The sequence below is a fragment of the Nomascus leucogenys genome, chromosome 4, assembly GCF_006542625.1.
Source record: "Nomascus leucogenys isolate Asia chromosome 4, Asia_NLE_v1, whole genome shotgun sequence".
NCBI classification, from domain to species: domain Eukaryota; kingdom Metazoa; phylum Chordata; class Mammalia; order Primates; family Hylobatidae; genus Nomascus; species Nomascus leucogenys.
The window spans coordinates 71,162,884-71,186,552 of NC_044384.1; the positions used below are offsets into that span (position 1 = coordinate 71,162,884).

Sequence of the window (23,669 nt, forward strand, 5' to 3'; positions counted from 1 at the left end):
CCTGGCCAGAGGCAGGGCCTGAGCGGTGGGAGCTGGAGGCTGTCATAGGAATATGAAGTCCTGGAGTTATGGCTACCCAGTGGACATGGCTATGTGGACACTGTATGCTTTTTTTGGTATGACCTATCACATTCTGAATTTTCTATAACATATATCTGTTATTTTTGCAACCAAGATTAAAACAAAAACTGCCTCGGCTCAGTGCAGGGTGGGCCAGCTCTGTGATGCAGGCAGTGAGAAGAGCAGGCAGCCTTGTGTGGGGTGGAGCATGTGGGAGGCCGAGTTTCGGGGGCTTCTGCCTGTTCTGTAGAATTCCCCGTGTGCTTCTTCTGGCAGCACAGGGCCTGGCATGAGCAGGTCCTTGGTGTGTGCTTATCAGAAGACGTGATGGATGTCACGTCTGGGTACCTGGCCAATTGATGGTCCTTTTGAGAGAAATACAGGATTTTGGGTTGTAGCTAGTTTTGGAAGAAGGCTCTGAGTTCGTTTTTAGGTGCCCTGACTTTGTCATCCTGATGAGGGAGACACCAGGTTGTTAAGACAGACAGAAATGGGCAAGAGCTGGACGCGGTGGCTTACGCCTGCTGTCCTAGCACTTTTGGAGGCAGCGGTGGGAGGATCACTTGAGCCCAGGAGTTTGAGACCTGCCTGGCTAACATAGCAAGACCCTGTCTCTTCAAAAAATAAAAAATTAGCTGGGTGCAGTGCCATGTGCCTGTAGTCCTAGCTACTGGGAAGGCTGAGGTGGGAGGATCACTTGAGCCCTGGGGTTTGAGGTTACTGTGAGCTGTGATTGTGACACCACACTTCGGCTTGGGTGACAGAGAGACCCAGTCTGTAAAACCAAACAAAACAAAAAGGAGAAGAAAGGCCTGGGCTGGATCAGAACTGGTCCCTCTGGAATTGTCCAGGGACTGATGAGCCACTTTTTATCCCTTCCTGTTTGGGTTTTCCTGGGGTTCTTGGGACCATCCCAGTCCTTGCTCCTATGTTTAGCTGTGATGGGTTTAGACCAGTGTGTTGGCAGCTTGCACAGCTGCGGAGCCTGTGTCGGAACTCAGCCCTGTGGATCCTTGCATGAACTCTGAGACAGCTGATGCTGCTCCAGCCCAGAGCGCAGTGAGAGCTGGCCATGGTTCCTGAAACACAGTTTAGCTCTCCCGGGTTTCTCAGTGGGAACATTTACAATCAGATTCGAGGGCATATCCCATTTCATGGAATAAAGTGAATTAGGGAAAATAAGCTTTTACTTTACACTGAAATCTCCTAAATTTGAATTCATGGGATTATACGGGGCACAGATGTGTAATATGATCTTGTTTTGGGCAGTTCTTACAGAGGAAGTTTCATGCTGTTTTCAAAACCCCTGTGTTTTTCTTTTACTCGAAGAGAAATTGTTTCACAGGTACGACAAAATAATCTCAAAATAATTTCAAGTAATGGAGAAATAATTATTCTTGTAAAAGAATAATGGTGGAGTCATTAAGGCCCACTGGAAAGCCAGAGAGCCTAGGCTGTGATATTAGCCCTGAGATCAATGATGCAAGTAGTCGGTGACCCACAGAGCCACACCTGCTGTCCCCTCCCCATGGCAGGCTGAATACAGAGGGGACTCAAAGGAGTGGATAATTCCTTTGCCTGGGAGGAGGATGTTTGCATGTTTAACCCAAATCCCGTACTTTTATTTCAGATCATCAGAAAAGCCCTTACCGAGGAAAAACGTGTCTCAACAAAAACATCAGCTGCAGATCTTGTGACAGAAACGGATCACCTTGTGGAAGATTTAATTATTTCTGAGTTGCGAGAGAGGTTTCCTTCACACAGGTAGGTGTACTCGTCTGGGAAACACCCCCAGTAACCCTGGCCACACTCATAGAGAATGCAGGGTCTGCCAGGGTCAGGGGGCTCTGCCATTTGTTGATGTGGCCAGATGTGAAGCCCTAAGCCACGCAGCCTAACCTGCAATTTGTCAGTTACTTAGTAAGCAAACTCAGCCCTGTTTTCATTCTTTTTACTGTCATCTTAACAACCATCATGTCAATGCATCCTCTTGTGAATATTGAAGCAGCTCTTTTTACAACACATGCTCAGGAAAAGCTCCTTGCACCCCTGTACTAAACCATTTGTTATTTCTGGGAGGACCCACTAGAAGTGTGACCCACCCTAAGAAGCCTGGAGTGGTGATGTCCCCTGGTGGCCTGTGCCTGTTCAGCTGCCCGGGCAACTTTCCCAGGAGGATGGGATGCCAAGTGGCACTGGCAGCCACGTGGGGCCCCCGGCCCACCACCAGTGCTTAGTGATACACGCCCCCTCGCCCAGGCCAGAGGGCACAGTGGGAATGGCTGCCACAGCCGGGGGGCCAGAGCTGTCCCCACAAGAGGCCTGTATGAGCACCTCTTGACCTTTTTGGGGTCACCCTTTGAGTATTTGATGCTAGCTATTAATCTTTTGTTCAGAAAAATTAAAATATTTACACAGCATTTTGCATAGCTTTTTAAGGGAGCCATGAACCCCAGATTGAGACATCTTCTTTAACTCTGGGGGGCTCTAAGGCCCCTCTCTCACCTCTGGAGTTCTGCAGTGCAAATGCTGAAGACCATGCAAGGGATCTTTTTTCTTCATTATGTAGAATCTTTTAAAGATGTTGGATTCCTAAAACTGGAATACCAGTTATTGGATTTCCGGCTGTAGGGTGTTATAACTGTCAGGTTCCAGGTTTATATGGACTTAGGTGGCAGAAATGTAGATGGTAATCTCCCTCAGTGTCCATTCAGCACATGGTAGGCTTAAAATACTTTTCTTTACATTTATTTTTATATATTTTTTAAGAGATAGGGTCTTGCTCTGTTGCCCAGGCTGGAGTGCAGTGGCATGATCATAGCTCACTGCAGCCTTGGACTCCTGGGTTCAAGTGATCCTCTGCTTCAGCCTCCTGAGTAGCTGGGATTACAGGAGCCACTCCACCTGGCTCTTTTTTTTTTTCTTTTTTCCTGTGAATGATAATATAAATGTAAGAACAAGCAAGTGTTAAAACACTTACCTTCTTTTTTTTCCCGTCGTTTCCTTCTAACTTGTTAGGTTATCTCAAGGTTACCAGCTCTCCCTCTGAATTTGTTTGCCAGTGGCTCACGTTTGTTTTGTTGACAACCTTTGAGTTTAAGCTTCTCTTACTTCCTATTTCCTTACTTTGCTTGAGGTCAGGAACCCAAGCATTGGTTACAATGGTTATAGGATGTAAAGTGTTTGTGATTTTTCTTTTTTTTTTGAGATGGAGTCTCGCTCTGTCGCCCAGGCTGGAGTGCAGTGGGGCAATCTTGGCTCACTGCAAGCTCTGCCTCCCAGGTTCACGCCATTCTCCTGCCTCAGCCTCCCGAGTAGCTGGGACTACAGGCGCCCACCACCACGCCCAGCTAATTTTTTGTATTTTTAGTAGAGACGGGGTTTCACCTTGTTAGTCAGGATGGTCTCGATCTCCTGACCTCATGATCCACCCGCCTCGGCCTCCCAAAGTGCTGGGATTACAGGTGTGAGCCACCGCGCCTGGCCCCAGTGTTCGTGATTTTTAAAAAGCCTTTTGAAACCTAATTTTAGGGTGGCTCACACCTGTAATCCCAGCACTTTGGGAGGCTGAGGCGGGTGGATCATGAGTGAGGAGTTTGAGACCAGCCTGAACAACGTGGCGAAACCTCATCCCTACTAAGAATACAAATATTAGCCGGGTGTGGTGGTGTGGGCCTGTAATCCCAGCTACTCGGGAGGCTGAGGCAGGAGAATTGCTTGAACCCGGGAGGCGGAGGTTGCAGTGAGCTGAGATCGCACCACTGCACTCCAGCCTGTGTGACAGAGCAAGACTCTGTCTTGAAAAATAAATAAACCTGATTTTAATCAAAGGGCAATATCAAAAGAATTTATCATGTGGATTCTTTGAGAGGAAGCATGCTACAGTAACAAACTGGCTGTTTCCAGGTCCTTTATTAACCATATTGGCCTAGAGGTTTCTGTGATGATGATCCATGTGGCCGTGGCATGGGAGGGCTGGCTCATCTGTGTGGGGTCTGGTAAAGGCTTGGAAGAGATGCAGGATCAGGCACAGTGAAGTTATTGGGGCTGTGATGTGTTTCAGTCAGGTCACTTGGACAAACTGCACTCTGAGATTGCACGCAACCCACTGTTGGGTTAATGTGTGCAGTTGGTTCCATTTGTAAAAGGTAAATTTAGATACTCGCTGTTGTGTACACAAGGTGAAAGTTAATGTATTATGGGGTGAGCACAGGTACCTCCCTCCACCCTTGAGGCCTTAGGGTTGCCAGGGACCGCCAGGCTCCAGAGCTCCTTTGGAAAACCGTGACGCAGAGCAGGGGATTATAGGTAGGGTGAGGCAGGCTCACCTGGGAGCGTGCCCGGGGCAAACACCAGCCTCCATCTCTGAAAAGGCCCCCTGGTAGGGTCAGACCCACACACCTGTCCAGGAATCAGTGATTGAAAGCTGGGGTTCCCAAGCTCTAGGCCACAAGCCAGTGAACTGTGGCTGCACCACGGTCAGCCCCAGTCTGTGTGTCACCCCCCTCTTCCCTAGCTCTGAGGGTGAATCTGCGGACACGGTAAAAGCGGCTGTTCTCTTCCCTGCTCAGTGTGCCTCAAAAATTGAGATCAAATGAAGTTGTTTTTCAACATATTTATGTGAAGTGAGTTTTTTTTGCCAATGACTAAGATTAAGAGGAAAGTAAATCTTGGGGATTTAATTGTATTTTAGATCATAGAAAAGTTGATAAGTTTGTGATGAGAGAAAATTGTATACATATTGTAAAATAGGATATTGTGATTTTTTTCTGCTTTCAAAGTATTTAAATATATCCCTTAAACAATATATTTAATATGAAGTTGCCTCTCATCCTCCTTTAGGAAAGACTTTTATTCTGAGCTTTTCGCTTTCCTTGATTTTAGTCTTTCATGAAATGATATTAAAGATAGACTTAATAACATTTTTTTAAAAACCTGATACAGGCTCCCCAGTTTTATTATTTTATTTCACTCATCCATGAAATCCAAAGGTTTGGTTCTTGACCTGGAAGACAGGTATAGACTGAATCAAAGAATGATAAGGTTCAAAACTTCCTTCTGGTGGGGTGCAGTGGCTCATGCCTGTAATACTAGTACTTCGGGAGGCCAAGGTCAGAGGATTGCTTGAGCCCAGGAGTTTGAGACCAGCCTGGGCAACATGGTGAATCCCCATCTCTATAAAAACGTTAAAAAATTAGCTGGGCATGCTGGTGCACGCTTATGCTCCCAGCTACTTGGAAGGCTGAGGTGGGAGGCTCACTTGAGTCCTGGAGGTCGAGCTGTGATGCTGCCACTGCAGTCTAGCCTGGGTGACAGAGCAAGACCTTGTCTCAAAAAAAAAAAAAAAATGTAGATTAAAAGGAACCCTTGCAGACTGTTGGTGAGAATGTAAATTGATGCAGCCGCTATGAAAAACCCCACTGCACTGCAGCCTGGGCAACAGAGTGAGACCCTGCCTCAAAACAAAAAAATAAATAGGCTGGGCATGGTGGTTGACACCTGTAATCCCTGCACTTTGGGAGGCCGAGGCGGGTAGATCACCTGAGGTCAGGAGTTCGAGACCAGCCTGGCCAACATGGTGAACCCCCATCTCTACTAAAAATACAAAAAATTAGCTGGGCATGGTAGTGTGTGCCTGTAATCCCAGCTACTCAGGAGGCTGAGGCAGGAGAATCGCTTGAACCTGGGAGGTGGAGGTTACAGTGAGCTGAGATCACACCACTGCACTCCAGCCTGGGGAACAAGAGCAAAACTCTGTCTCAAAAAATAAAAAATAAAAAAAAAAATAAATAAATTTGCTTCTGTCACTGGCCCTAGCAGCTTTGGCAAATCTCACCACTTAGGGCCTCGAACTCCTCACCTGTGAATGAGGGACCTGACCATGGTCATCCCTGAAGTCCCAGCATTTAACTCGTAACATGACAAAAAGCAAACCAGGGCTGGGGGCAGAGGCTCACACCTGTAATCCCAGCACTTTCAGAGGCTGAGGTGGGTGGATAGCTTGAGATCAGGAGTTCAAGGCCAGCTTGGCCAATATGGTGCAATCCCGTCGCTACTAAAAATACGAAAACAAATCAGCTGGGCCATGGTGGCACATGCCTGTAGTCCCAGCTACTTGGAAGGTTGTGACAGGAGCATTGCTTGAACCTGGGAAGTGGAGGTTGCAGTGAGCTGAGATTGCGCCATTGCACTCCAGCCTGGGCATCTCAGTGAGACTCCATCTCAAAAAAAAAAGCAAACCAGCATGGTAAGGCTGGGTCTTTATAGTTTTATAGGTTGGATCTTTGGAGTGTGCTGTTGGCCTTGGCCACATTAGCTGTCTCCTGCCATGCCCTGGCTTTGTGAAATGCCTAAACCTGTTTTCAGATGATGATTTTGAGTGAGATACAAGTGTAGCTACTTGGAAAAGATTCAGTAGCATCCCCGAACTATAGTGATAGAAACCCCGTCCTTGTCCCTTCCGTGTTGCAGCGTGTTGGAGCTTCTCTGGGTTGGCCTAGGCCCAGAGATGAGGCCAGCAGCTCAAGGGTCTAGTGTTTTTAGCTGTCTTCCCAGCCCTGCTCCAGAGCCGCCATGTAACCTGCTGCCCTGCAGTGCCCAGCACAGAGCAGTGTCTGTTGAATGCATGAGTCAAGTAAAACATCAAACAGAGTCCTTGACATGGGAAAAACATGCTCCTAGCCACCACCAGCTGGACATTGACATCCAGCTGCTTTCCCACTGGGCGGTGGCTTGTGAAGATGGGGACAGAGTATCATAAATCATCTCCTTTGCGGACAGCAGGGATGATCCTGACCTTCTTGTCACAGACTAAACAGACTAAGTAGCCAGAAAAAAAAAAAGAAAGAAGGGGTTTAAAGGCACTTAGCTGTCAAAATTGTAAGGAGGGTTTGTTAAAACTATTTTTTAAAAAAGAAAAGTGGTTAAGTTATGCAGTAGGATATAATATTCTATAATAACTTGTCACCAAACTTTTAGCCTTAATCCAGTTGCTATTTTCATCTTGTCTGTTGGATAGACATACAGAATGTTCTTTTTTTCCCTAAATTTAGTCATGTGCATTTTTTTTTCCTATTTATATTGTGGGTTTTTTGTTTTGTTTTTTGTTTTTTGAGATGGAGTCTTGCTCTGTAGCCCAGACTGGAGTGCAGTGGTGCAATCTCTGCTCACTGCAACCTCCGCCTCCCGGGTTCAAGCGATTCTCCTGTCTCAGCCTTCCAAGTATCTGGGACTACAGGCATGCACCACTATGTCTGGGTAATTTTCGTATTTTTAGTAGAGACGGGGTTTCACCATGTTGGCCAGTCTGGTCTTGAACTCCTGACCTCAAGTGATCCACCCACCTCGGCCTTCTAAAGTGCCGGGATTACAGGTGTGAGCCACCGTGCCCTGCCTATATTGTGGATTTTATGTAGATGTTCCAGTGGCTTTTAGGAAGGTCTTTATGATTTCACACATCTGTCTACAGTCATGTCTGCAAAGCAGACTCTCCCCACTCCCTCTGCAGAGAGCTGTAAAACATTCTCTTTCATCTCACAGGTATTAGCTTCCTACATGAGTAAAATCAGGTTTAAGTGAATAAAAATTGTACATCTCTTCCCATGTACCAGGAAAGTATTTTTGGTGCCACCAAACACTGAGCACAGTTCACGCCTCTGCTGGCCTTCACACCGCTGCAGCCACACAGTGCAGAAGCCTGTTCCCTGCTGCCCACAAGCATGAGGCAGGTGGGAAGGGGGATGCTCATGCCACCTTGCAGGCGGGCAGGCAGGCTCATGGGCAGAGGTGTACACAAGGTGGGTGACGAGGAAGACAGCTCCAGGGTATGAATGATCAGCTGCTGAAAAACATCCAGTGCTCAGTGGGTACTTAGAGTTATTCTCATAAAAAATGTGAGGCAGAGTTAGTCAGGTGTGCTGATACATGCCTGTGGTCCCAGCTGCTCAGGAGGCTGAGGCAAGAGGATTGCTTGAGCCCAGAGGTTTGTGGCTTCAGTGAGCCATGATCGTGCCACTGCACTCCAGCCTGGCTGACAGAGCGAGACCGTGTCTCCAAGAAAAAAAAAAGATTTCTAAAAGTACTTGCTGGGTTACACTAAATGAAACCTAAAAACAAATAGATAAATAACAAAGGTTACACAGAGCAGAAGCTTTGTTAACAAATTAACTTGTATTAATAGTTGCTGCTGGGAAAACAAGCTGCTTGGTGACTTCCCTAAACGGTGTCCCACACATCTGGTGAATGAACAGACAGAGCTCCTGCTCCCGAGTGTCCTGGGAGGCACGTGGGCATGCCGCATGGGTGGTCTGGGTGCTGCAGCCTGAGCTGTCGTGGGTGTGGAGTGTCAGTGCCTGCACACCCACACTGCCTCCTCCTTCAGGGCTCACTGGCGGTTTTCTTTCCACCACTTCAGTTTCCTACTTGAAGTCAGGTTTAAAAAGGAGAAGAATTGCACATTCCTCCTCAGTTTCTTAGAAACTTACCTTTGTGCCTGAGTCATTTCTAGTCCCTCTGGACCTGAGTCATATCTGTTCACTGCTTTGTCAACCTTGTGCCCAGTTTAAGCTTTCGCAGTTGCTCCTTGTATGTGTGTTTTCAGGGTGTGGAGCGTTTTCTTTAAAAACGTCATTGCAAGCCGTTACAGAAGAGGAAAGTCACGTAGCTACAGAAGGCATGGAAAAACAGATTTAGTGCCTGAAGTTTCTAGGAAAATTGGCAGTGCTGACAGCACTTATGGTCATGCCCTAAGTGGAATCATCACCTGTGTGTCTCCTGCGTGCTGCCGTTGTCAGGAGACAGCCTCTCCACCCCCGCCCCAGCTGCCATTGCGGCTTCCACCCACCATTTGTTCCTCCTAGACCTGTTTGGGGAGCACCAGTTCCTGAGCAGGGGCTCTGGCTGGTGGGCCTGTGCGTCACCTGACCTAGAAGCATGTGGACAACTGAGAGTGGAGAGGCAGTTCCTGCAAGGAGCAAGGCATGCAGTGTAGGTGAAGAACCAGAAGCCTGGGTTCACCGCATCTCATCTGCCTTGCCTGGCCAGGCTGAAAGCTCCAGGGGCAGACTGAGCCTGCCCAGGCTCTCCAGGAACAGCTGAGGATTCCTTGGGTGTCTTGCTCAGTGCTCCTGGCTTGACCTGACCTGGTCTTCTTGGCTCAGAAGCCCCTGCTTATTTGTGGGTTTCTCCAGGGGGCCGGGGAGGAGGTGGCACAGCCTGAGATGATGCATGCGTGCACTTGTCGTATCCCAGGGTTGTATTTCTAGATAATTTATCAGCAAAATGGAGGGGCTGGATGACTCTGCATCGCAGGCATGAACTTCATAACCCAGCAGTGGATGGGGACCAGGGTGGTTACAGTGTGTATGGCAGCTCCCGTGCATAGAAAAGTGACATCAGGCCAGGTGTGGTAGCTCACGCCTGCAATCCCAGCACTTTGGGAGCCTGAGGTGGGTATATCACGAGATCAGGAGTTCAAGACTAGCCTGGCCAGCATGGTGAAACCCCATCTCTACTAAAGATAAAAAAATTAGCCAGGCGTGTGGTGCATGCCTGTAATCCCAGCTACTCGTGAGGCTGAGGCAGGAGAATCGCTTGAACCCAGGAGGCAGAGGTTGCAGTGATCTGAGATCGCGCCGTTGCACTCCAGCCCAGGCGACAGGGCGAGACTCTGTCTCAAAAAAAAAGTGACATCGAATGCCATGAGATGCCTGCTGTTGCCTCTCAGCATCTCGGTGGGAGGACAGCACTGCCAGCGGCTCTGTCTGTTGCTGCAGGGGTGGCCCTCATCTGCTGTGTCCACAGTGGTAGCCGCTCACCCACATGACTGCCAAGCACTTGAAAGGTGGCTCATGAAACTGAAGAACTGAAGTCTTTATTTAATTCAAATGTAAGCAGCCATATGTGGTGACTGGCTACTGTAAGGCGCTGAGCAGTCACAGAGGTTTTCATTTCAGTCTTTCCATTCACACTAAAGTCTCCTCAGTCTTATCCAAAAGTTCACTGATGCCAAATCTTAGACCACATGGTTCGTGCGGGGAAAGTGGCTTCCAGGAGGCTGATGACCACAATGGATAATACACGAAACACCAGGACATGGGGCATTTCCTTCCTTCCTTCCTTCCTTCCTTCCTTCCTTCCTTCCTCCCTCCCTCCCTCCCTCCCTCCCTCCCTCCCTCCCTTCCTTCCTTCCTTCCTTCTTCTTTCTCTTTCTTTTCTTTCTTTCTTTCTTTCTTTCTTTCTTTCTTTCTTTCTTTCTTTCTTTCTCTTTCTCTTTTCTTTCTTTTCATTCTCTTTCTTTCTCTTTCTCTTTTTCTTTTTCTTTTTCTTTCTTTTTCTTTTCTCTTTCTTTCTTTCTCTTTCTCTCTTTCCTTTCTTTCTTTCCTCCCTCCCTCCCTCCTTCCCTTCTTTCTTTCTGTCTCTCTGTCTCTCCTTCCCTCCTTCTTTTCTTTTCTTTTCTTCTTTTCTTTTTTTTTGAGATGGAGTCTCACTCTTGTCGCCCAGGCTGGAGTGCAATGGCATGATCTCGGCTCACTGCATCCCTCCCGTCCTGGGTTCAAGCGATTCTCCTGCCTCAGACTCCCAAGCAGCTGGGATTATAGGCGTGCGCAACCACCCCCAGCTAATTTTGGTATTTTTATTTCTTTTTCTTTTTTTTTTCTTTTTGAGACGGAGTCTCGCCCTCCCAGGCTGGAGTGCAGTGGCGTGATCTCAGCTCACTGCAACGTTAGGATCACTGCAACCTCCGGCTCACTGCAACCTCCACCTCCTGGGTTCAAGCAATTCTCCTCTCTCAGTCTCTCAAGTAGCTGGGATTACAGGCGCCCACCACCATGCCCAGCTAATTTTTGTATTTTTAGTAGAGACGGGGTTTCACCATGCTGGCCAGGCTGATCTTGAACTCCTGACCTCAGGTGATCTGCCCGCCTTGGCCTCCCACAGTGCTGGGATTACAGGCGTGAGCCACCACACCCGGCTTGTTTTTCACTCATTTTCTTTTTCTTACTCTCTGCAGGTCTCCTTTTTCTCTAGTGCACATGTGAACCCAGCACAGGAACTGGATAGAAAACCTCTCAGCAAGGCCACATAGTCATGCACAGAACAGATGTTTGCTTAGTGCCTGCCCAAGGCCTCACCCTTAGTAAATTTGGGACAGTCCAAGAGTGTCAAAAGCACTGCCCTGAATGCTTTAGATCTAGTCTTTTCTTTGATCCTGAGAATGCCTTTGGAAGGTGTAAACAGCAGCCAGCTCCACAGGGACCAGCCTGCAGAAGGTGGGCTGCGAATACACCTGACCACAGCACCTTCCCTGTGTGTGTGGACCTGTGTGTGGGTGGGATGCAGGAGGAAGGGTGACAGTGCATGGAGCAAGAGTGCTTTCCCTTGTTTTTGGCCTGAGCAGGGGGTGCTGGGAGTTGCCATTCGTGGAGGTAGAGGCAAGTAGAGAAAACCAGGAGTTCCCTTCTGTGCAGGTGAATCTCGAGAGAACATTGTCTCGGTCAGGTTCCTAGCAGGACAGATGCACACTCAAGTGAGGACTGTAGGGGGCCTTGTTTGCAGAGGGACTCATTACAAAGGAGGGGCCAGCCCAGGGCCTGCTGCAGAGTGCAGGAGCAGGCAGCCCATGTCCCTCTAGCCAGGAGTGTGTCAAGCAGGCCACATGGAGGAGTGGAGCCTGCACAGGGCACATGGGGCAGGGGCGGGCAGGGAGTGTCCCAGCCTCTCCTTCCTGCAGCCCCACCCTTGCTTGCTCCCAGAGGGAAGCTGGATTTGTGACTGGCCAATGTAGCAAGACCCCACCTCTACAAAAATAAAAATATTAGCTGAATGTGGTGGTATGCATCTGTAGTCCCAGCTACTTGGGAGAACAAAGCAGGAGGATTGCTTGGATCCAGGAGTTTGAGGCTGCATGAGCTATGATGATACCGCTGCACTCCAGCCTGGGCAACAGATCAAGACCCTATCTCTTAAAAAACAACAAAAAAAACCAGGGAAGTCAGAGACCAGGGCAGGAAGGGCACCTTTGGGAAATGAATCAGCTGCGGGGGGGGGGCTCTGTTTGTCACCTGTGTCTGCAGTTCAGGTGAGCCAGGCTGGGTACAGACGTGGGAGATCTCAGCTGCAAGTGACATTTAACCCCTCGGTGCCCAGGTATCAGCACTGACTGGGAGAATCAAAGTCAGAGTCCTGGGCCACCTTGCTTGGTCGTATCTCATCAGCCTCCTCCCCTCCAGACTGAAGTTAAAAATCGAGTTTAGTTTTGCTTCAGAAGATCTGTTTTCCAGCGTTCTTCACGCTTGCATTTCTCTGCCTGGCCTGCTGGAATTCCCTGGTGCTCTTTCTGAACGCTGGCACTGAGGTGTCACTCTGTTTTCTAAACCCTGCTGAGTAGGTCAGCTGGCAGGCAGGTCAAAAAGCACATGGTTGTTTAAAGACTCTGCCTCTGTTTGACCCAGAGAAACCATAATGACATCTGTTTGCTGTGCCACCTTTTTCTTTAACAGGACTGGAAGCAGTTTCAGGCACGTTATTCTGTGTCCTTGGTGCAGGGTCTCAGGCTGGGTTCTTCCACTGCAGGTTCATTGCAGAAGAGGCCGCCGCTTCTGGGGCCAAGTGTGTGCTCACCCACAGCCCGACCTGGATCATCGACCCCATCGACGGCACCTGCAATTTTGTGCACAGGTGAGCTGAGCAGGGATCGCCTCCATTGCAGGGCTTAACATGTCCTCTTCTGTGAGGTTTTGTCTTTTCAAAAGCAGCATTTTTTAAGGCAGGAATATATAAAAAAAAAACCTATAGTACACTCATAGTCTCATTAGAAAGATGATCAGATCTTGATATTTTTAAAATAAGGTTTTCCATTTGTGAGAGGCTCTTGGAGTATGTTAGGAAATTTGCACTTGTTTAAAAACCAGTTTGTTATGTTAAAAATGTTGGGTTGCATTTAACAAGGACCCCTTGAAGGAGTCTGACTCCCCTCACACCCCACCCCCACTGGAGAAAAAGGTGAAGTTGGGATACAAAGCTTGTGCTGCCCCACAGTGGCCGGAGCCCAAGGTGTAGAGAGTGGCCTGTGACAGGTGAGATTTGAGAGCCATCTTCCTGTATGAGAGCAAATCTTGTGGTTACAAAAAGCAGGAGGTTCGGGGAGGTCAGAAGGGCCCGTGTGAGGAGGTGAAGGGAATGGAGGTTCGGGGATGGTGAAGTGACAGGGATGCAAAGGTGACAGGGACACGACCACAGGTGTTCTCTGACAGGGGCAGGTGATGGTGCTGCGCTGCCTGTCTACACGCACAGGTGGCTGGGGGCCTGGGGCACAGAGCATGATGTGGCTTAAACAGAGTGTGGTTCTCCAGCTCTGGAGAACCCTGGAGAGATTCCCATTCCATGGGCGGGTGGCTCGCGGCTCCCGTGCTCAACAGTGCACGCCAGCACACTGGGCTGCACGCGCTGAGCAGGAAGGGTGAACAGAGCCCGGGTGTGGGCTCCTTTATGATCTGCCTCTGATGGCATGTTTATATGTAAAACGTGAAGTTATTCCATGCTAAGCACAGCCTTTTTCTAGGTGAGTTGCCTCGAGAATTCAGTTGTGCCTACACAAGGTGACCCTTTCGAGGCAGTGGAGTCGTGCCATCTGGTGCCAGCAAATGTGTCACCAATCTCTCCTCTCATTTCAACTAAAGCATGATCCTTCCCAGGGCTCTCCTCCCCAGAGTATGTCACTGAGTGGAGCTTCATTACTTCTGCCTGCTCGTGGTTCCAGGGTGCTCATAACGGTCACACGGCAGGTGCAGCCCTGTCACATGGTGAAGGCCACACATCCATTCAAGGGTCTTCAGTGGCTCCAGAGACATAGCTTCCAGTGCTTTCCTGTCTGCACCCCTGGGGGGATCCTGGGACTGGGGAGGTGATTGGAAAAAGAGCAGCAATTTCAGAACAGTCTCCAGAGCTGATCCTGACAGTTCCTGAACCCCACGCTACAGCTGTGGTGATCATTGTGGTCTGAAGACATCCGAAAGCCACCAGCAGCTGCCACTCAGATGGCGCCTGTTCACCCCTGTGCCCACCAGTGCTGGGCCACAGCAGTGGGAGAAAGCTCTCCTGGGCACTGGAACAAGCATGAGGCCTGGCACATGGTGCATTTGCCCTGGAAGCCAGCGGCTCATCCCAAGGTCCCGCACACCCTGGCAATCAGAGTTGCGTTTGTGTACAATTGGTTTTGCATTTTTCCTGTCAGTTTGCAGTACCCAGCCTTTCCTGCCTGTTTTTAAGCTCCAATGATCTCCCTAGAAAGGAAGGATTATTTTGAAGATATTGAGTGGCAATAGTAGAATCACAAACCTGCAGGCAAACTGATCATGAAAACTGTCTGCAGCCATGGCTTTCCCTGCAGCTGGCTACTGGGCACTCAGGCAGGGATGGTAGCAGTGCCACAGGGTGGGCTGTGGCTCAGAACTGGCCCCCATGGGGAGGCTGTGGTGCCTTCTGGGACCACCTGCCTGGCGCCCCATCTGGGACTGGGTCTGGCCTTCGGGGAGGGCTCTGCTGTCCCTTTAGGTCCGGAGAACCAGAAAACGGATGATTGAGATCCTTCCTAATTGGGCATCAGAGGGTTGTTGAGTTACGTCAGTCTTACGTGACTTTCACAGTGCTGTTTTCTTTCAAGGTTAACTGTCTTACAACATGGTCAGTTTATTCTGTTTGTCTTGGAAGCAGTTAGTGAAACTGTGGGAAGTAGTTTTTAAACAACCAACCCACCCAGAGTGTAGGAAGGTCTTTCTGAGCCTGCGGGGAGCTGCACAGCACACAGGCTCCCGAGAGCTGCCGCTCTTGTTCCAGAGAGTAAACCTTTCTATTTTCCTTTGCAGATTCCCGACTGTGGCGGTTAGCATTGGATTTGCTGTTCGACAAGAGGTGCGGGTGTGGCCCGGGTCCCCAGGGCCCCTCCCTGGGCTCCCTCTGGCCATCCTTCCTTTCTGGTTTCAGCCTCTGTGCGCCTGGTTTGCTGTTTGCCCTGTGCCTTAATCATGACTGGCAAATCCAAGCCTGTGGGTTTCAAATCTGAGAAAATAAACAAGTCCAGACTGGCTTTGGGGTGTGCAGGGTGGGGCTCCGTGGCTGGCCCTTGTCCCCCATGGAGGGCTGGCCTCATGTTACCCGGGGTCTGTTTGTGACACTGCTATGGAAGCGGAAGTCTTAAGTGAATGGTCCAAGTGCATCTCCAGCTGACCCCTAGAGCGTGTGATCTCACAAACTAAAAGGAGCACTTATTTTTGGAGAGCATCCTCAATCCCAATATTCTAATAATTCTTTCTTATCTTCCTCTGGTTATTAGCATGAGAACGTAGCTCTTTCATGGTTCCCATAGGCCTTCTGAACTACACAGTGTTGTGCGACCTGCATGGAAGGCGTGGGGCTGAGGTTTAAACCTTATTAAGTAATTCAAGCAGCAGCACTGAGAAGAGCCTTAATTTCTTTCTAATTGAAACAGTTTTATTTAAATAGGGCTGAGTGCTGCGTGTTTCTCAAAAGCAGCCCTGCTTCAGAGCAGCATTTGTGCAGCTTCACCTTAGTCTCAGCGCAGACTCCCTGTGGGAGCTGAGGGAAGTACTTAAGTTGAAGTATTTAAAGTTAAGTACTGAAGTATCTCAAAGTACTTAAGCTGAAGATAAGTAGGAATTGTAATACTGTAATTTGTCTAAGGATGCAATGATTGACTTCTTTCTCTGTTAAATAATATTATGGTGCCCAGAGTGGGTGGGAGGCTGAGCAGTACTTCAGGGGTTGATTGATGTTCTGTGACTGTGCGAAGGGGCTGCTGGAACAGCTGGCTAGGTCCTCAGCCCTTCTGTGGGTCGGCTAGGGTCTATCCTATGTTCCTAGACTGAATACGGGAGCTCCTGGCTTATAGTGGTAGGCTCCTCCCCATGGGAGTGGGGGACATTCCTCTGCAGTCTGGGAGCCCTTCACAGGCCTCAGGAACCAGCTGAATTCTAGGACTGACCTGGTCATGAGGATTCCTTTAAAGCCAGGGTACTGGAAGGGGAAGGATGGTGAAATGCTGCCAGACACCTGCAGGCTCTGAAAAAGCATTGACTGAATGACACCCCCAACCCCCAGAAATAAACCCTTTCTCTGTAGCTTGGGGTGTCCACTCTAGGGTGGTTGTGCTCACCCCAGGGCCAGCCAAGGCTTTCCTAAGGCATTTGGCCAGGGTGTTTTTTAAATTTTCTAGAGAGGTGAACACTTGGCTAACTTGCTAAGCAAGCATGCTGGCCCTTGTTAACCCTGAGTGGTGAAAAGTTGGTAGAGGAAAGATCACAGAGGCATGTGGCTGTGGGCTCCCGTCCTTTTCCACGCTTACCTCTTCCTTTTGCTGCTTCATCCTGGGAGGCTGTGGTCTGACGTTTTATTCCCTGATGTGGGGCAGTGGGGCCGCTGTTCAGTGCACTGCCTGCTCACGGATCAGTCCCCATTTGCGGCGCTGCCTCTTCCTCGCTGGGGCTGTCCTTGGGCTTCTGAGATTCCGCTGGCTTTACAGATGCATTCTCCATTCTTCACACATCAGCAATTTTGAGGATTTCTTATGGGGTTTGGTTAGAGTCACAAGTAACCTTCTTTTTTTCAGCAACAAAAAGGGCCTTTCTAAAAAATTAAGCTTTTTCAATAACTTCTGGTTATTAATACTTGATTATGATATTAATTTTTAAAGTTTTATTAGTCTGAATATATTTTAAAATTGTAGTTATTAGTAAAAGCAAGATTGCTTTTATGTCCAGGTCTCATTTTAAATGCAGGCACTGCTTTTTCTCAGTCCTTTTGGAAAGGTAATTTCTGTCACAGCGTCATGTGTTATCCTAACACCTAGCGCAGCCTTCATCTTTGAATAACGATGTTTTTCCCCACATCAAACGAGTGAACCGTCTTTGTTTTCTGTCCTGCCTCTGCCGTCCACAGCTTGAATTCGGAGTGATTTACCACTGCACAGAGGAGCGGCTGTACACGGGCCGGCGGGGTCGGGGCGCCTTCTGCAATGGCCAGCGGCTCCGGGTCTCCGGGGAGACAGGTGGGCTTCGCGAGGCTCGTCTTAGTTTCTTTCTGAAAGAAAAGTGTGAAAGGAGAATGCCAAAGCCACCATGATGTGGGACGGTGGTGGAGGTCCCTTGCTGATGGTGTCATCTCTTTTTAGGGACATTGTGTCCCTGATGAACTGGAAATGAAGGCAGTTCTGTATGTTAGTGTTTTTGTTGATGTGGCCAGGAGCTTTAAATAGCCTCATTCTGCTTTGCGCTCACATCCCTCATCTTTCAGGCTAAAAGCACTCCAGTCGCAGTCACGATTTGGTTGTAGTGGGATTGGGTGAGCAGCCCGAGGCCAGGTGCAGTCAGAGCACGCTTGTTCCCCTCAGAGCACCCTGGCACACCTCGGTGGTCCCGATTTTGCCCAGGCACTGCTGCCCAGGTGCAGTCTGTGGCCCCTGAGTGTGCACAACAGTAACTGGCTTCAGCTTCTGTGAGAAGAGCCATCCTCGGGAATGAGTCATGTAAAGAGGCACCTTAGGCCCTCTGCAGTTATGGCCTACCGTGATTTCCTTAGCCCAGAATCTCAGGGCCATCCAGTGGCTCTGAGAGAGGGGCTCCCATTCCCTGCATACTGCCTGGAACCACCTGTCCTGAATGGGCCAGTTTAGGTTTTCACTGATTCTTTTTGGCCTTTCTCCCACATGGATGAATCTGGTGACATTTTACTGCATTGTGAGACAGGTACTGTAGGGAACAGAAGAATGCCAGACAAATGAGAGAAGCCTCAGACTAGCAGCAGCTGCATGGGAGATTTTACAAGCTCCATAATACCTGCGTGTCTGGGTTTGAAACGGTGGAAGTGCACTGCTGCTTGTTTCTGCCTTCTGTGTTTCTGGCGTGGACATCATGCAGGGCCCCCCATCTCATTCCCTGCCAGTTACACTCTTTCTTCTGCTCTCCCATCAGCCTCCCTGCTGCCTCCCCTCTTGACCCACTTCCAGCCTCTCTTAAAAATTCCTTTCCTGGCAACCTTTCTTCATTGTCTATTTATTCCTACTTCTTTCCTCCCTGGCTGATGCCTGTGTGACCAGATGGCCTTCGAGGCAGTGAGAGGAGCTCTGGCCATGGCCCATCTCTGCTGCTGTGAGCCCGTGCAGCCAGGAAAGTGGCGGGCCAGGATGGATGAGGTGTCAGGAGAGGGCCCGCCGCTGTGTGAGGGACAGGACGGGCAAGATTGTGCAAAGGAGAGGAGGTGGCTGCAGGAGAGCCCAGAGCAGGGAAAGGGAGAAGTCATGGGGGCCTCTGAGGGGCAGCCAGCAGCTGGACTCACCAGTTAGAGTTTCTGAACCCAGAGAGGTCTTGGAATGGCCTCTGGCCCTGCCTCACCTTCCCTCTCCAGAAGTGTTTTGTTTGGCAGTGAAAAAAGTAGCTTTAATTACAGCTATGTGTGCCAGGAGGTGCCCACTCCAGCCTCATTGTGTAACCGGTAGTGAGGAAGCATGCTATTAAGCATGCTCGGGTGAACTTTGCTCTATATTTCACTGGATTATAACGCTGAACTCTATTAACACGCTCTTGGCATGCTGGCCGCCCGCCTGTGTAGCTCAGTCAGGCTGCAGCTCTGTGTCCTCCTGGCCTGCAGGCTGCTAGCTCAAGCACCAACTCCACTAGGGCAAGGGCTTTGTCCGGGGCCCCTTTATGTGGCCCCCCAGTAGGCCTGGTAATTTCGTAGAATGAAGGAAACATGAATTGCTCATGTTCTGAAACTCATTTGTGACTTTAGAAAAATTCTGATGGATAAAGTGCATAGCAGATAGCTGCTGCTAGTCTGAGGCTTCTCTCATTTGTCTGGCATTCTTCTGTTCCCTACAGTACCTGTCTCACAATGCTGTAAAATATCACCAGATTCCTCCATATGGGAGAAAGGCCAAAAAACCTAAACTGGCCCATTCAGGATAGGCGGTTCCACGTGTTTTCTATCATGGTTGTTTTCTTTCCTATGGGCAGATGGACTTTAGGAGGTGACAGTGCATGCTCTTCAGCAGCACGGTCTCTTGGCACCATGCAGACCCAATTTCAGATCCTGATTCTGCCGCCCTTTTTTTTTTTCTGAGATGGAGTCTTGCTCTGTCACCCAGGCTGGAGTGCAGTGGCACAATCTTGGCTCACTGCAACCTCCACCTCCTGGGATCAAGTGATTCTTCTGCCTCCCAAGTAGCTGGGATTACAGGCGCGCACCACCACATCTGACTAATTTTGTATTTTTAGTAGAGACGGGGCTTCACCATGTTGGCCAGGCTGGTCTCAAACTCCTGACCTCAAGTGATCCACCCGCTTTGGCCTCCCAGAGTGTTGGGATTACAGGTGTGAGCCACCACACCTGGCCGATTCTGCTGCTTTCTAAGGTGACTGGACCTCGAGCAAGTTCCTTAACCTCTCTGAATCTCAGTCCTCATATTGAAAATGGGAATGATGATGATAATAAAAATAACCGAGAGGATTAAATAAGTTATGCATATAAAGCACCCAGCATAGTGCCTGGGGCACAGTATCCTAAAATGAGAACCATTATCAAAGAAGAAACTTGAATCTTTGCACAAAACCAATCAAGTCATGCCCCATTGTTAAAATTAGGACTTGTTTCTGGAGGACACAGTCGTTAAAACAAGCACCACTAATCTCTCTCTCTTTCTCCCTCTTTCTTTCTCTCTCTTTCTGCTTCCCTTGGCTTCCCCTTTCTTATTTCTATTATGCCTTGCTGGAATGTCTTCAACTCACAAGTTAAAAAACAACACTGGATAGAGGTAAAGGATTAGAAGAAGGCAAGAATTTTATTAGCTGCTTCTTCAAATTCTACCATGCAAAGTTCCAGACATATACAAAGTACACAGAAAAAGCAAAATGACGCCCCGTGACCCCTCACATGGCAGCATGCCTGCTTGGTGTGTGTCCACCAGCTCCTGCCACCCCCAGCTGCCTGGAGCCAATCCCAGGCATCATGTCACTTCCTAGTCAGTACTTCAGCGTGTCTCCAAAAACAGACTGCTCTCTTACAAACACAATCAAATCATCAATATCACCCTACCCAAAATGCATCCCTAAAATCAGCAAATAATCCCATCGGTGTTCAAATTTCCACTTGTCTCGTTTTTATGGAAGGTGGCCTCCTAAGGTCACAGTCTGCATTCTGGGGGGACTTCCTGTTCCTGGGTCAGTCTTTGTTGCCTTTTCACTGGACAGTGCTAGGAAGTACGTATTTTTGATTTGTTTTGTTTTGTGTTTTGAAACAGGATCTCACTCTGTCACCCAGGCTGGAGTGTGGTGGTGCAGTCTTGGCTCACTGCAGCCTTCACATCCTAGGTTCAAGCAATTCTCCTGCCTCATCCTCCTGAGTAGCTGGGACTACAGGCATGCGCCACCACATCTGACTAATGTTTTTGTATTTTTTAGTAGAGACGGGGTTTCACCATGTTGGCCAGGCTGGTCTCAAACTGCTGACCTCAAGTGAGCCTTTGCCTCGGCCTCCGAAAGTGCTGGGATTACAGTCGTGAGCCACTGCACCTGACCATGTTTTTAAAATATAGAGTTGATAATGAGTTATACTGTTTTTTTTTCTTTTTTTTTTTCTGAGATGGAGTTTCACTCTTGTTGCCCAGGCTGGAGTGCAATGGGGCGATCTTGGCTCACTGCAACCTCCGCCTCCGTGGTTCAAGTGATTTTCCTCCTAAGCCTCCCAAGTAGCTTGGATTACAGGCGCGTGCCACCATGCCCAGCTAATTTTTATATTTTTAGTAGAGACAGGGTTTTGTCATGGCGAGGCTGGTGTTGAACTCCTGACCTCAGGTGATCCACCCGCCCGGGCCTCCCAAAGTATTGGGATTACAGGCATGAGCCACCGCACCCTGCCTCAACTCCATCTCTTAAAAAAAAAAAAAGGATAACCTTTGCTCTCAGTAACAGTTGACAAGCTTGTTCTATGGGTCATGTCCTCTCTCTGTCACCTGTCCACCTCTGGATGGTTGCGCTGCATCCTCACTGGGATAGCACCCAGCCACTGTGTGCCACGCTGTCACCTTAAAGCCATCATTCAGTCTTGGTTCCACAGGTGGGTACAGATTTAATGCCACCACTGTCGTGTGTGCTGATGCTTCTCCAGTCACTCTGGTTGTGTGAAGTACATTCTCTAGTATAGCATTTTTAAAGCTTTTTGATCTTAAGACAAACCCATTCATACTCCTGAAAAAATTACTGAAGGCCTTTAAAATATTTATTAATTCATTTTAAGATTAAAAATTCATTACATTTTAACATGAATAATATATTTTTTATGGGAAATAATCATATTTTCCAAAATAAGAAAGCTTTAGTGAGGAGAGTGGGATAGTTTTACATTTTTTCTAAATTTCTTTATGTCTGGCTTAATGTAAGACAACTAGATTCTCATATCTGCTTCTGCATTCAATCTGTTGTAATAAGTTGTTTTGATGTCTTTTATTATTATTATTTTTTAGAGACAGTCTTGTTCTGTTGACCACACTGGAGTGCAATGGTGTGATCATAGCTCAATGCAGCCTCCAACTGCAGGGCCCTAATGATCCTCCTGCCTCAGCCTCCCAAGTAGCTAGGACTACAGGTGCTCACCACCATGCCTGGATAATTTAAAATATATTTTTGTAGAGACAGGGTCTCGATATGTTTCCCAGGCTGGTCTCGAATTCCTGGCCTCAAGCCATCCTCCCACCTCAGCGTCTCAAAGTGCTGGGATTACAGGTGTGAGCCACCAACCCAGCCTGTTTTTGATGTCTTAAAAAATGTCTAACCTCACACAGATACGTAGTTTAAAAAAGAAGTGTTTTAAATCTCTTTTCAGATAATTGAGGGCATTTTTGTTTGATATCAAACCAAAACTCAACAAGTAGCAATTTTTCTTGTTTTTGAGATGGAGTCTTGCTCTGTTGCCCAGGCTAGGGTGCAATGGTGTGATCCTGGCTCACTGCAACCTCTGCCTCCCAGATTCCAGCGATTCTCCCACCTCAGCTTCCGGAGTAGCTGGAATTACAGGCACGCACTCCATGCCCGGCTAATTTTTTTTTTTTTTTTTTTTTGTATTTTTAGTAGAGATCAGGTTTCACCATGTTGGCCAGGCTGGTCTCAAACTCCTGACCTGAAGTGATCCGCCCACCTCAGCCTCCCAAAATTCTGGGATTACAGGCATGAGCCACTGCGCCTGGCCAAGTAGCGATTTCTTAAAGGTTAGTTGCAGTGTGAAATCTAGTGGATTTGTTGGTACTCAGTTACATTGAAATCCATTGGGCTATCTTGTACTTTGAATGGATCTTTTGTTCACTGTTGATTTTATAACATCATGTATTGGTCATTTGGGAAATGGTTTCACTGAGATTTTCAGCTCTTCTAAGTGCTGATGTAGTTTTTAATAAAATACTAAAAATGTCATATTAATATCACCACTCCTCAGGAGAGCTCTTGAAGTGTTGGAAAGTTGTCAGGCTTACAGCATTAGATACGATTTTTCAAAAAAAATAAAAATATATATATATTTTTGAGACAGTCTTGCTCTGTTGCCCAGTCTGGAGTGCAGTGGCGCAATCTCGGTTTACTGCGACCTCCACCTTCCAGGTTTAAGCAATTTTCCTGCCCCAGTCTCCTGAGTAGCTAGGATTACAGGCATGCGCCACCATGCCCAGCTAGTTTTTGTACTTTCAGTAAAGACAGGATTTCACCATGTTGGCCAGGCTTGTCTCAAACTCCTGACCTTACGTGATCCACACGCTTCGGCCTCCCAAAGTGCTGGGATTATAGATGTGAGCCACCACACTCGGCCTTTATTTATTTATTTATTTATTGAAATGGAGTTTTGCTCTGTTGTCCAGGCTGGAGTGCAATGGCGATATCTCAGCTCACTGCAACCTCCACCTCCTGGGTTTAAGTGATTCTCCTGCTTCAGCCTCCCAAGTAGCTGGAATTACAGGCGTGCACCACCATGTCTGGCTAATTTTGTATTTTTAGTAGAGATGGTGTTTCTCCATGTTGGTCAGGCTGGTCTCGAACTCCCGATCTCAGGTGATCCGCCTGCCTCGGCCTCCCAAAGTGCTGGGATTATAGGCATGAGCCACTGTGACTGGCCTCTTTTTTTAAATTGTAGAAAGAGTTTTTTTGAATTGCAGTTTTTAATATTTTTTTTATTTCCAAATTGTGTTGCTTTGCTTTTTGTCTTTGGGGACTTCAATGTATGTTGGGCTTTCACTATCATTTCCTCTTGTATTCTTTTTATCTTTTCCACCAATTATCTTATTTAAAAAGGTTTCCTCTTTTTCACCCTTAATTTCCTGCAAAGCATAATCTCTTGTGTTTATTCATTATGTTCCTTTTAGTTTGTCTTCTTTTCTGAAATATTTCCTTTATGTAATTTTTCCTAAGTTCTGTGACCTTTGATTTGGATTATGCTCTTTTTTCCTGATATTCTTTATTACTCCTATTTTGTGGTTAGATTTTTTTTTTTTGGCAAAATTCTTTTATGGCGTATACATGTTACTCTGCTCCTCACTCTTTTTTTCTTAGGATAATTGTGTG

General features: G+C 48.0%; 1 protein-coding gene across 1 annotated transcript in view; it reads left to right on the forward strand.

Annotated features, from left to right (window-relative positions):
• The window catches only part of IMPA2 (inositol monophosphatase 2), a 50,397-nt gene that overhangs the window by 15,956 nt on the left and 10,772 nt on the right, over positions 1-23,669 (forward strand). Inside the window, exons 2-5 of the mRNA XM_030810782.1 lie at positions 1,691-1,824; positions 12,634-12,738; positions 14,925-14,970; positions 17,014-17,122. Coding sequence (XP_030666642.1) covers positions 1,691-1,824; positions 12,634-12,738; positions 14,925-14,970; positions 17,014-17,122 — 394 coding nt within the window. The remainder of the gene's footprint in view (positions 1-1,690; positions 1,825-12,633; positions 12,739-14,924; positions 14,971-17,013; positions 17,123-23,669) is intronic.